The sequence below is a fragment of the Nipponia nippon genome, unplaced genomic scaffold, assembly GCF_047370975.1.
Source record: "Nipponia nippon isolate SJK-2023a ecotype South Korea unplaced genomic scaffold, ASM4737097v1 scaffold_1, whole genome shotgun sequence".
Lineage (NCBI taxonomy): Eukaryota > Metazoa > Chordata > Aves > Pelecaniformes > Threskiornithidae > Nipponia > Nipponia nippon.
Window position 1 is genome coordinate 43,387,524 of NW_028262290.1, and position 14,043 is coordinate 43,401,566.

At 37.1% G+C, this 14,043-nt stretch overlaps 2 protein-coding genes across 4 annotated transcripts in view; one reads left to right on the forward strand and one right to left on the reverse strand.

The window, feature by feature from the left end:
* Positions 1–671, forward strand: part of TCEA1 (transcription elongation factor A1) — a 28,589-nt gene extending 27,918 nt beyond the window's left edge. Inside the window, exon 10 of the mRNA XM_087753328.1 lies at positions 373–671. Coding sequence (XP_087609454.1) covers positions 373–381 — 9 coding nt within the window. The 3' untranslated portion in view covers positions 382–671. The remainder of the gene's footprint in view (positions 1–372) is intronic.
* Positions 672–6,039: 5,368 nt separating this feature from the next.
* Positions 6,040–14,043, reverse strand: part of RGS20 (regulator of G protein signaling 20) — a 39,965-nt gene continuing 31,961 nt past the window's right edge. For all 3 annotated transcript variants that reach the window (XM_087735703.1, XM_087735686.1, XM_087735693.1), the window contains exons 2-5: positions 13,879–14,027; positions 9,595–9,681; positions 8,481–8,715; positions 6,040–7,240 (exon numbers count right to left, since the gene is read on the reverse strand). In XM_087735703.1, the coding sequence (XP_087591829.1) occupies positions 7,052–7,240; positions 8,481–8,715; positions 9,595–9,681; positions 13,879–14,027 (660 nt within the window). In that variant the 3' untranslated portion in view covers positions 6,040–7,051. The remainder of the gene's footprint in view (positions 7,241–8,480; positions 8,716–9,594; positions 9,682–13,878; positions 14,028–14,043) is intronic.

Sequence of the window (14,043 nt, forward strand, 5' to 3'; positions counted from 1 at the left end):
CTACAGAACCATGTTGCACAGCATACGTTAAGATTACTGCATAAAAAGGAAACTTTTATGCATCGTTTTACATATCTTATTACAGAACATTGTTCAAATCTATACTCCAAGATATCTAAATAATTTATAAAGCTTAGAAATTGTTTGATGCAGTACCTGGAAAAGTTCATTTGTTCTTAAAACCTTCTGTAAGGTGGCAGTTACAAAGTGTCTGTATAAAGATGCTTTAGTGAAGGAATGGTTATGATATAAGCAAATGCTTTAGCTAGTAATTTCCATATCCTAAGTATAGTGTCATATTTCTGTTTCTTCTTGCAAAAATTTAGAAATAAGCTGTATGAAGATCTCATAAAAATTCTTTTCTTTTGACAGTTCTGTTAGAAGAAGAAATTGTCAAGACATCTGGACCAGTATGAAAGAGGATTTTGTAATTAGCTTTAAAAACTAGGCTAAGCATCTAGCTTCCTGCAAATGAGAGATTTTTTTTTTTTTTTTTAAAGCTGCATACATGCCTGAAGTTAGCCTTTGTTTTGACACAACCATCATTTCCTTAAATGCCTTCCTATAGCTGATAGTCAGTAGGGCCAGGTTGCTCAATTGTATGGTGAATGTTAAAATATTTTTTCATTTTTATAAGTAAGTTGACATTAAACTTTTACCAATTAAACATTTTGGTAATTGGCTTGTTTTTTTCTAACTATGTGAATGGTGTACTGTATTTTTTGCGATCTGAAACATACACGCTCCTCCCATATGTATTTTATCTCTCCACATTTGTTCAGTTGTAAGAATGGAATTTGTTTCTTGCTGCTGTGTTCACTAGTTTTGCAAAGAGAAAAGGTATTTAACTTCATCTAATTACGTTAAAATCAGTTGTTAACTGAGTCATAATTTAGTTAACTCTCTAGTTTTTATGTACTGTTTCTGAATTAGGACTAAATTTGTGGTCATGGGGTTTGGAAATTTATTAGTGGATACGATGACCTCTATCGCAATGGTTGGTTAAGCTTGTTTATGTAACTATCTTTGATAAATGCAATATATTTTATTGCCCAAAGCATGTATTTTACATTCTATCAGTAGGTATTATTTCTAGGAATGTCTTAAAATAGTCGGTTAAATCTGAGTGTTCAGTTTTGCTTATCGTGCTTGACAATCAAGTTTGGTTTAGACCTTGTAAATAAGCAGAGGCATTGTGTTGTAGGCTGTCGTAATGACACCAGCTAACCAGTTCATCACAGTATAAACTGGCTGGGGAGGTAATATTAAATTCACTTCATATAAATGACATTAATTTTGTTCATGAACTGAATTTTGAGATGTAGAGTATCCAGTGTCAATCATAGACCTACAGGTGAGAATGAATTATTAAAGTTGCCGTCTGTTCCATATGTGGAATGGTATACATACTGCTTTGTTAGAGCCTGCTTTTTAACAGCACACATATTTAGAATTATTTTCAAATGTGCTTTCAAGGACAAATATGTCAACATCTTTAGAAGAGATTAAATTCTTTCATTGTACCTAATTTTATATTATTTAATTTATTGAAGCCTGGGGCTGAGAAGGTCTATCCTGGCAATGTATAAAGAGTTCACAGGGGGATGGGAAGAGTATGTGCGATTCCTGGAGAATATATTCCTTGACTGTAAAGGAAAAACAAGATTTTCTATGTTGAATATTTTTTGCGTGATGGTGGCAATCGTAACAAATGAGTTGGAAATAGTATGATGACACTTGAGCTTTGTGAGGTGTTTGGTAAGTACTTTACAGAGCAAGCTTTTCCAGTCAGCTTGTGCAAGGAAGGAAAAGTGGTGTTTCTGCTAAAGGAAAAATTATTAAATCAGAAGTTTAGTTACAAACATTTTTTACGCAGAAAATTGTTCAGCATTTAAAGTTTCTTGCATAACTTTATATAAAAACGTTTTTAACTCAATTTATTTGATATTAATACCCTAATTTAGAAAACATTCTTTTTTCTACTAACAGAACGGGTTTATTTTTAGCCTGTGTGTAGGTCCTTTGGCAGGATTGCTTCTTAAGAGTTACTTAAAGATGCATAATTGATTTTTTTTTTTTTCCCCCAAGTTGTTTAAGACAGCAACAAACTAATGACAGACGTTTAATATTAATTGCAGTGCTTTGTTTGGAGACGTTTGTAAACGAACAAGTGCAAAAAATTATGTTAAAAATGATTGCAAATTGGATGCCAATTTCCACTGCTGTTCACAGCATATATACAGAGCAGGCACAGGTTGGTTTGCATAACCTTCCTCACGCTACGTGTCCTTTGATCTTTATGCCTGATTGTGACAGGAGAATTACTTCTTGAGAAAATATAGTAATTGTCTTTCTGTACTTACTGAATTATATCCGGACTTCATTAAAAGAATGAGAACTGCGATAGCGCTTTCGATTGATGTAGGTGTATCCAAGTAGGAGTTCAAATAAAATGTTGTTTCACCTAATGTTACCTTATGGCTAGGCAACAGCCTTCACCCTTTCTCTCTTCTGTTTCTGAGGTAAAATGAACCGTTTCTTTCTTGCAATGAAAGATGAAGTCCAAGAACTAGATCCAAAGAAGATCATAGTTGCCTAAATTCTATTCATGCTTCGTTTTGGTTGCCCAGATCCAAAACCAAAACTGCCCAGCAGTGAGCTTCGGATGCATCTCTGTTCAACAGGTCCTTCAGTTTTCCCAGTTGTCTGAAATTGCCCTCCTCTATCGGCGAGGATGCAAAGTCTGAAGGATGTATAGGAGAAGAATGCAGAGGCGGGGCTGGGACTATCTCATTTCCCTAGCTGGCTGGCTTATCTACTGAGCTGCAGCCATGCTACAACTGAGCCAGTGCATTCAGATACTTTATGCAGTGAAACATGCCAGCAGAACTGGTGATGAATCTCTCCCATCCAAGAATAGCAGGTTTGTTGTTTACGTTTATGGACATTTGAATCCTCTCAGATGAAAGAGAGACTGGAACATAGTTGGCTTACAACTCGAGCTAGTTTTTACACAGTAGAGCAAAAGAGGGAGCCATGTTCCTTTTAAAGTGTGTGTGTGTAGATCTTTAAGGATGCCATCTTCTGTAAGGAAGGCCAGAAGTTTCTGCTGCTCAGAAAACACAGTTTCCGGATCCTTTGTTAGAAGGCATTTCCTCATATATAATTCTGTTAACTTGCTCAGGAGAAAGTGTGGGTTTTAAAATATCTTGTACTGAATGATTCTTTTTGACTAGCACTAAGCAGAAGGTAAATATCTGCTCAGTGATCTTGGTTTTTGTGAATCCCACTTTGAAGCCCTATTGCACTTTCCAAGCATTGTGAGGAAAGTGCCTGTTTTTTATCCAGAGTTCAGGTTTCCACTTGTGGTCACGTGTCTGAGTTTTAAATTGAAACTTACAACCCATACCACCTTAGGCAGAACTTACATTCATCAACATGAAGTCTTCATTCTACAAAAAGTAGTTGTATTACCTTTCAAATGCATGCCTGTTGAAATGGATCATTAGTAGTCATTCATATAAATAAACCTGAGGAGTTTCACCTCTTTAAGTACAATTTCATACAGCTGTATATTAGCTTCTGTTTCACTAGATCATCACTAATCTTGAATTGTTTTCCCATTTTAAAAGGTTTGGGATTAATTTCATGAAAACATTAGTATAGAAAATCTGTCATTAATGTCATTGAAATGATACTGATACCTTTCATGGCAGAAGACACGTGTTCTTAAGTACTGTTTAGAGCATACTTGTTTAAAAATTACTTCATATTGTGATAGTCTTTCTCATCACTTTCTCTTTTTCAGATATCATTTGTAATCAGTGCATAAGTACACGATGTTTGTGTGAGAAATTTTTATCTATCTTTATACAGTAGAGCCCTTCAAGAGATAGATAGAGAAATATATATATACGTGCAAACTTTTTTTTCCTCTGTATTGTGCTAATGACTTTAGAATTTAAAGGTCAGTGTAAAGCACAATGTGTTGGCTGAAGGAGCCCATGCAATTTTAATAATGCTTAGCAGGCTGGTGAAAAGAGCAGTCTTTAACAGTATGCATGTTCTGTGGGAGTTACTAGTTTGTGAAGTGCAGAAATTGAAGAAAGAATACCAGTGGACTGGAAAGTTGTTAGAGCTTAATGATATCCTGCAGTTAGATAAATGCCAAGACAAACCAACCATGCTTATTTTCAAGCTAGGATAAATTGATTTTGCGATAATTTCGTACTTGATGAATTATAAATAATATCTTGTGTCAATATGATTATTTTCTCCTGCTGTTCATGTAACAGCTTGTCTATAGTAACTTTTCCTTTTCAGTGCAACTCACTTTTGCCCTGAGAAAAGTTTGTGCATAATGAGCAAGTATATAATAATAAAATGTAGTTGTCTTCTGTGCGGGTGGGTTTGTTTTCTTCTCCCCCCCGCCCCTGCCCTTCAATTAAATCCAGCATTAAACAGCCTCAAAGCAAGATATTTAGGGGAGTGGGTTGGTTGTTTGGGTTTTTTAAGAGATACTCTTAGGGTATCTAGGGACCAGCATTCTGCCATTGGTGTTGGGTGTAAGCTTAAACCAAAAATACACCATTAAAATTTGTTAAGATTTTTCAGGAAAGATGCGCGTTGCAAATGTCAGCATATTCTAATGCAGAAGTAAAATGAAAATTGCCTAGAGAATATTAATTGCTTAGAAGTTGTGGCATACGGAAAATAAGCTTAGAAATTATTATTTTCTTCTTTTAATAATCTGATGTTAACCATAGAACTGCCCAAACCAATATAGTTTTCTCTCCCCTCTGATTTCATTGCGTGTTTTTCTTTCTTGCAGAATAATGGAATGTATTGTTTGATATAAAGTACGAGTGTTTGGTCTGTCTTCCAGCTGTTAATGAGGTATCTTTGCAGGGAAGAGAGATAACTTAAAAGAAATGAAATCCTCCATTTCATGAAATGACACGCTTTGAACTTTTTTTGATGTGTGCGTCTGATCTTTCCAGCAAGCTGAATTTGACCTAGTTAAACTTACTTTGTCAATGTAGAGTTTTAGAGCACTCTTACCCTCCCTGATTAAACAAGTACAGCATCGTCAGTTTGACTGCAAGCTCCCCATGAATGCTGCCTTACCGATACATCTAGTTTGTTTTGTTAAAGTTACTGCCTATCGTGTAATACTTTATGTAAACTGAGATTGTATCGATAGTGCTTTGGATATTTTTACTACAAATTCAGCTGAGATAACCAATGTTGATATGTTCAGCAGTGGCAACCACTAACTGGACCGTGTCTTAAATAGTGGTGTATAGAAGGGCTTCCTCTTAACTTGGTCATTCAGTGCTGTGCTACGGAGCACTTTGTTTTGCTGCCTCTCTGAAGTTGTTGGGTTTGCTTTTTTGTGCTGACAGGCTGAATAGTGTTTTGATTATGGAAGGAGATGATGGAAACTGGTCCATAGTTGTTGTTAACTTAGCGTGTATCGTGTCTTTTCCTGTGGTGCTGTGTAATGAAAAATCTCATCATTATTTGTTTAATAGTGCGAATGCAGTAAGGGGAGAATGTGTCTCCTGCCGAGTGCATTGAGGAAACAATTAAATTGATTTCCTACATTCTGCCTTTTTATCCCCATTTCCTTTTTTCAGAGAAAGTCCCCATTTCATGCTTTTCGTAGTGCTGGAATTAGGCAAAGAGCAGGCTTTAGAAAGTCTACAGTAAATGTCACTGAACTATGCCTGTCTGGTTCTTCCCTTCTAGGGGTATTTTTTCCTTTCTGTTTCCCATATGCACTTTTCCAACCTATGTGTGTCATTTGGTTCATTTAAATAAATGTGCAGGAAAAAATATAATTCAATAGAAGTCCACTATAAAGTCCGAAGTTTTATATAGTGGAATTGTAGTGAATCTTGTAATTTAAAATAAAGAAGTTATTCTAATAACAGATCTACAAATAGATTATGTGGATTCAACTTACTTTCTTCCTGGTACTTCCTGTGATTACCGATTTTGAGATATGACCAGAAATCAAGTGTAATGCCTTGGGGATGCTGTAAATGAACATGGTTTATTAAGGGATAGAGCTGTTGCTTTTCTTTCAGACAGTCGGAAATAGCACGGTATCAGAACAGAATAGTTCCAGCTTCCTTCTTTTGTCAATGAAATGTGTGCGTTTCTGTAACAGAAACCTTACAAGATCTGTCAGGTAATGAGAGAATTTAATATGTACAAAACCAAGATGGTTGATACTGCCACCCTCTCAGGAGCAAATAGCGAAAGGGTTTTTAAATCTACCTACTGAGGGAAGAGAAGAATATGTGACAATTCTTGTGCTTTATTTTGGAATTTAAATGCCCAGACTCTTCTTCCTCTTAAGTAAATAATTTAACTTTATAAACATCAACAATATGAACTTAAAAATGCTTTCAGCAGACTCTAGTAGTAAAATAACAATTCTTCAGCAAAAGATTTTTATAGGCAGCATTATTTCAACCATTATCTTTCATCAACTTGAGATTGCCATACTGATTTCCATTAGCACTTTGTATACACATTAAATATACCAAGACAAGTGGAGCGTACCTGTGCCAGGTACGATTCATACAATGTGTGAAACTTAGTCTAGTGTAACCCAGATATTGACAGTACTGTTTTTACTTTGGTCACAGTGTGAATGGGACAACTGGTTTGGCTTTCAAGAAAATTCCAACACTCCACTTAAAAATCAAATTTAGTTTTCATGCTTAGTTGGCATTTGTACCTCAGACGTACGTTGTGACAGGTTTGCAGCTGAGTTGCATGCTGCGTTTGAAAAAATACTGCTTTTTTTTGAACAACAACATTTTCTCTTCATTCTCTTCTGCAAAGTGACACTGAATTTGATCAGAAACTGTAGTTAGCTGATTGTGTCAGAGCCTTGTGCGGGTTTAAAACATTCAGTCTGTAGTAAAACTTGCCTGAGTTATTTTCAGGTAAATATGTGATTAATTCTAAATTCCCTGTGGATCAGTGTAGCCCAGAGTTCCGTTTGTTTTAAAATAAATACATTTAAGAAAAGATCCTATGTTTCAATGGATTTTTCAGATAAGGACCGAAGCAAGTCCTTATAAATAGCAGAGTTCATAAACCGTGGATAGGAGTCTCTGTGCATTAAGGTATAAATTTGAAGCTGTGCATCATCGAAGGTGTGTTGCGAGGGTTCCAGCATATTTCGGTTAATAACTTCTCTTACTCTGGAGTCCAGACTGACCTGCATATTAAAATAGAAAGTCACAAAATTAATAGTGGTAAATAGCACATGTGGGGTTTTTAGGTTTGTTTTATTGGTTGAAAAAGCAGTCCTTTTTAACCATTTCAGCTGGTGTCCTTCGAGAGTGTAAAAACTGCTAAATATTCTTAGGCAAAAAACAACTGTGTTGAAATTTGGAAGTAGCGATCTCTTGAGTATGGATAGAGAAATTGTCTGGCTGAGGCAACTTTACTTTGAACAAGGCTGCCTGCAATCCCATTCTTACTGAAACCTGAGAGACTGGTGGACTATTTCCAGACCAACTTCCTGCGCGGTAGTGGAGAGGACTTGTAATTTTTTGTGACAGTTCGTTTCCTTGGGAGTTAGCGCTGTTGTAAAGAGACTGAATTTGGAGTAAGCAGTATGACGCAGACGGAAACCGTACCCTGGGAAGCTGTTGCTTAATCAAATTCCTGTTAAAAAGCAGGGTGAATTGATGCGAACCACAGGTATTGGCTATATAATGATTTCATACAACATACAAGTAATGTCATTTTTTTCCTGCAACGCTGTAGTGTCTGTAGAAAGGTATTAGTATTACTGGAATAGACTGACTAGATTTAAACAGCATTTGTATAAGTACATAAGTATAGCTTGCACCACAAACAATTAAGTTTGAGTTTTGCAAGGATATTGGAAGGTTTAAAATTCCAGCCTACTTGGCAGGATTCTATTCAAACTGAACTGAGGTGTCTTCGAAACTTGACGTATTTGCTAACAGCAAAGTGACAAGTAGTTTTGAAAATTTTCAGGAAGTCAGTGTGTTTGTTCTATGCCATATTTTGTCAGCTGCTCTTTGAGCAATTTGTGCTTTGCAAATAACACTTTATTTGCGGTTACTGTGCTTTTGGAGAGATGCACGCATCCCCTTCCTAGTGCAAAGAAGAAAAACCCGATTTGTTCAACAAATAAAATTTAAGTTGAGCAAGGACGAAGTGATCGTCTGTATATTTATGTCTCAAACTAAAGACTTCACGTCAGCATGCCAGAGTAGCATAGGAAGAGCTTTCTTACAGCCAGTGAAAGTAATTTTGACCATCTCACCTCAACGATGGGTCTGCCTTTCTCCCCTAAATCTCTACTTGATGGCAGTGGAATGTGGGGGGAAAAAAGTTCTCCCCGAGTATTGTTGTGGCTTTAAACATGTTAGAATTAACTGTGCAAAGCAGCATCAAAGAATGTATTGGGGAAAGCAATATACCTCTTTTGGAGAAAGGATAGAAATATAATCTTCATAAATTAGTCTTGCTTTTTCTTCAATGACACTTTTGTTGGATTCTTGTTTTAGTTCCTCACAGGCCATCCAGAAAAGCATGTTTTCCTCGCTGAATTCTGTTCGTAGAAATTCACGAAAAGCATTTCTGCCAGCTGGAGTAAGCATCAACTTGTCAAATGACTGAGCCCAGGCATTTACTTCTTCAAGAGTAGGAGCAGGGCTTGAGGAGCAAGGAGAGGACAAGAAGAGAGAAATGAATGATTGTTATTCAAGCTGTTTGCAGCTGGCAGGAGGCATCTGCCATCATGGTGGAACAAAATCACAAGGTTTATGGAGCTCTAATTCCTCACTACTACCCAAGTGCAAACCCTAGTAAACATATTTATAAGATGCTTTTTGAAAGTGTGCTTATCAAAAGCTCAGATGCAGATGATTGCCAGCGCTTTGATGCAGAAATTGCAGTTTACTGCTCGAAGTAATTGCAACAAAGAAGTCCCTGTGCAACAGCTAAGCATTTTTTCTATACCTAATAGTCCTTGTTGAATCATTCTTAAAAACTGAATGAAAATACATAGAAAGAGCAATGATTCAAACCCCATAAAAGGTACCCTCCTCTCTGTTACAGTTTTACAGGTGCTCCTACCTGTTTGAGCAATTCTGAAGAAACAGTTGCTGGACTCTTGGGAGGATCTGAGCTCCTCTTTATTATTTTTTATTATTAATTATTTTATTAAATATTATTTTTAATTTTTTATATTTTTTGTAAGGCTGAGCACTGCATTACGTAGTTGCTGGGTAGGAACAGGAGGTATTCAAAAATTATTTCAGAAAAAAGGGAGACTGTGTTTACAATGCTGGTTTTGATCTGCCATGTTATGCAAGTGGGGATGTGGTTACATGCTGCATATAAATAAGGTAAAAGATTATAGATCAGACCTGTGGTTCCTTAGGAGGTAAGAGACAGGTGACTGCAAATTCAGCATAAATGACAAACAGATAATAGTTATTTGCACATTTCAGGTAATTCACTTTAATTATTTAGTATGGCTTGTTGGTTTGTTTTATTTTAGCTTGACAGAGCACTTAGTAAAGACTATACCTTTCCTCGCAGTTTGGAATACCCTCTGCTTGGAGTTCATGAGATGTTCTCCTTGCTCTCTCTTCGTCTTGATTTCTAACAGTAAGACTGCAAGGTAGCAAATAAAATTTTAGTCAACTTTATAAAGGAAAAGGCCGAATGTACACCAGATGCTTTTCCTCTGATATTTAAAAAAAAAATCAGCTAAAAGGACAGAAGCTAACAGTAGCTGCATTACCCATAGTTATACTCTGACATTAGTTTTACAGTTGTATAAACCTGGCAAACTTTAATGTAGCTGAACGCTATTCAATATTGTATCACGTAGACTTGCTGAACAGGGATCATAGACTCATAGATATCTCAAATTGGATGGGACCCATAAGGATCATAGAGTCCAACTCCATATATATATGTATACACGAGTATATATATATATGGGATATATATGTATACATATGTGTATACATGGGTACCCTTTATCCCATACCAAATCTATTCTCCATTGACGCTTATGAGACTGTCTGTGCTTGATGCAATGTTTTTACTTAAGTTAGACTTGATGCACTGCTTTTATGTGAGTTAGATTTCAAGGCTGGGTGTTTTGGTTTGTTTTTTTTTTTTCTTTTTTTTTTTCCCCCCTCCTTGGCTATTTTTTATATCCATAGGGCACGATAAGGGCCAAGACTCTGGTTTAGAATGGTGACACCATGTTACAAGAAAAGCAGAGTTCAGAAGACGGAGCACAAGTTTTAAGCAAGCTAGATGCTTCTGTGTGTGATGTTGGAAGTGTAAGCATCTTCCAGAGTTCAGATGTAGATAGAGCCAGATTGTGTGGCAATTGTTTGCAACTTTAAGAAAGTGCTAGTATATGCTTCAAACTGTGAGGCCTGGAGCAAAAAGAGCAGATAGACCATTGCTGAGTATTGTTTTGAGTATGTCCGATTGGAAGAGAGTATTAGCTTGTTGTAGATTAAAGAAAAAATAAGTGTTTGCTGCCATCACTAGCGATCACTGAGAGAGTTTTTCATGTCCCCTGGAAGGGCAGCTGTCAGCTCCTGCTGCTTTTATCAAATGTTAATTTGAATAACTGTCTTTTTTTAAACTGTTTTTAAAAATTCCTTTTGTGATTCTTTTGAGACTGAATTTGAGAATATACATATTTTCTTTGAGGGAATGGGGACTACATTCCAATTCATAGGCTATCGTAGTTTAGTGAGAAATACATGTGCATACACACACACACATTCATATAATCTGTGAACCTGCTTGAAATTTGTCAAGACGGAAAGGTCCCGGTGAATTATAACCTGTAACTTATGTGAAGCGGGTCCTCCAGATGAAGTAAAGCAATACAGTTGTTATAACTTCTAGGAAAATATCAAACTCTGTTTCTTCATTTGTATCTTACCTTTCTTTAATGCTAGTGTTGTAACAGTTTTGTTGCCTTCATTTTTAACAATCTCATTTATCACTAGCAAGGCTTTTTGTTAAACCCATTAATTTTTCTTTCCTTTCTTCGTTCTAAACTCATGGCTTTGTCTTATTTGCAGCCTTACTATTTACTGGTTATCTCCTTCTCTTGCTCTTTCCAGTGTTAGTCCATAATCTGCAGAGACCTTCTTGGAGGATGGAGAATTTAAACATTTTAAAGCTTGAGGAGTAGCTGGAGGTTGGCAATAGAGAATAGAGACGCTTTTCTCTTTGCCAAGGCAGTCCCTGCATTGAAGAGGTAGGGAAGCTTTCCTGTTGCTAAGCTGGAGAGCAGTTATTGCAAACACATTTTTTTCTGCAACATCTGAACCATACATTCAAACCAATGAACTATTTCATTTCACCTTTTCAGTAAAAAAAAAAAAAAGGTAAGTAGTTAATGTTAGTTCCCTGTTCTTTTGGGGTGTAGAGGTCTCAATCCTTTACTGCCCTTTTTACCGGTGATTCTGGCTTTTTTTAATATGAACAGTGATATATTAGGTATTCCTCACACACAGAAAAGAAGTGATATGCTTGTCAGAGTTATTTTTGGATTGAGGGGAACCAACAGATCCAACAGAAAGGATTACAGTCTTCATAGGATAATGCACGAAAGGGGAAAAAGACAAAAGAAATAACAAAAGCTTCCTTAAGAGAATATGACATGCCTCACAAAATGATTTGCGGGCAGACTCTCTTTCCCTAGAAATGTACAGGTAAACAAAAAAAAAGAGACTAGTGCAATACTGCATCTTCTCAGGACCTGGAAGAGTAACAGGCTGGAGGCTTGAGTTTTGGCTGTAGGAATGAACGCAGGCTCTGAGCATCCAGCTGAGAGACTCATTTCACCGTTTCTTTATTCTCTATCTACTGTTAAGAGTATGCTGAATATTGGATGTTCAGCAACTCAGCTGCATGACTCCTGTAGACTGTTATTTTTACTCCTATTCATAATTTTTCTGTTCAAAGTACTTTGAGCTATTTTGAGGAAAGGCTCTATGAATAGGGAATATAAATAGCTTAATTACGGTTTGTTTTGCATTTCTTGCTACTAGAAAACAATTGTTCTCGAAAAAATCAGAAATTATTTTAAAGCTAAACCAAGCTGCTCTGTTTTGGAGCCTGTACTGGTTTCCCAGCTGATTCTGAAATGCAAATAGGAATTTTAAGTGTCATGAAATTTGGGTACTTTCACACACCCTATTGAGTAAATTGGTTTCCTTGAATTGTTTGAGCAGTGAGGTGCACAGAAAATGAGCATCCTGGAAATTATCAGGTAAAATGGCAAAAAAGCACTTTATCAACAATTTAAAAGATAAAATGCAAATTTTACGTACTCTGACTTAGTAGATAAATGTGCCTTATTTTTTCCTTTTATGGAAAGACGTGTTTGTGTAATATGCAGCTCTAGACTGAGCTACCTGCGATTGCACTGGACAACTGTTCAGGTGACACTGGAATTTGTATGGGATGCTTTAACATAGATGCCATTTGGCAAGGTAGCAAGTTCTGATCCTGTACAGGCGCAGTACTTACTATCTTTTTAAACTCTACCTTATTTACCTCTGAGCACCTGATGAAAAGCTTGGTAGGATCAGAGCCAGAGTACTTGGCATCTTGCAAAAAAAATCCAAGCAGCCTTTTGTCCTTGCAAAATATTCACTATTTGCATTAGAGAGGGCAGAATTGTGGCTTCTGATGAGCTGCGTACCAACAGCAAAGGAATGATCAGCCTGTTCTTCCCTTGCCTTCTAATGGTGTTCTCCAAAGCATTTGCTACCAGCTGCTGTTGGAAAAAATAATGGTGGAATAGATTCCTAGCCTGGGCTGTAAAGTTATTTATGACTTCTTCCCTTCACCTCAGTGCTAGGTTTGCTTGCTCTGAAGTGTTTATGTGGTGGATAGCGCATTTATAAGAAGCACTCAGCTTGCTGTCAGTGTTTTGGTTGAACTATGGCTGTTTAAGACTTCTTTTTTCTTTATTTCAGTGCAAGTTCTGGTCTTGCCCATTAATTAATACTTGGCCCCAAACAGATACAGGACTTTTGAATATGGGAAGCTTTACTTCAGTTTTGAATAAAATTACTTGGATCTGGAGGAGCTGGTAGGAGAGAGAAGGTGAACACAATTTAAGAAATGAAGTGATTCTTTTTCCTCTTTTGCTTTGCTCCCCTGATAAATTTTCCTCCTTAACACCTTTTAATCGGAGTTCTTCGGAATTACGTTCTGCTTAACTCCTCATCTTCAGCAAATACCCACAATGTTTAAAGTCTCTGATCCCAAGGATTAGCTTCACGTGAATTGCAGGTGCCGCGAGTTGGCAACAGTAATTAATGACAACAGATCCAGTTGCCTTTGAAAAAAAACAACAATGCTGGGCACCTGGTTATTCCTTTTCTGACCTACAAATTCTTCCACCTTCTAACTCCATTTAACACAGTCTGTGCTGCTTGTTAAGTCCCAGTCCTAAATCTAAAGCTGTTACATATTCTGGTATTGCTTTCAGTTTTTAGTGGAAGTCCTGGTGAAACTCAAGGCTGAGGAGAACCAGTCCTGCACGAAACAGACTTTCCATTACACAGTATTGACAACAAAAATACAGCAGAGATACTATACAAAAAATTTTTTAAAATCTGTTATTTCAGTGGCAGGAAAGAAAAGAGTAAAGTGGAGTAGAAGATTGTGTCTGGTACTAGAGCACAGTCATCTCTCTTAGTCCCAGACTTGCAGAATTAGCCAGGTGGTTTGTTTGGCTTACGCTGTCCTATGCACTGGCTGTTACCTCCCTCCCCTGCTGTTCTGTTCCCCAGAGGCTTGAATGAGGGGGGTTACCATGAGCAGCTGCAGCAACAGCACCAACAAAAGCAGCAGGCATTGGACCCTCGGTTTCCTGTGCTGTGCTGAGCCTGTGCAGCGCCTGGGGTCTCCTGGGTCATGGACATCTGCCGTTTGCGCATCTCCATCCGCTCTGATCCCATGGGCTGCAAGACAGCAAGA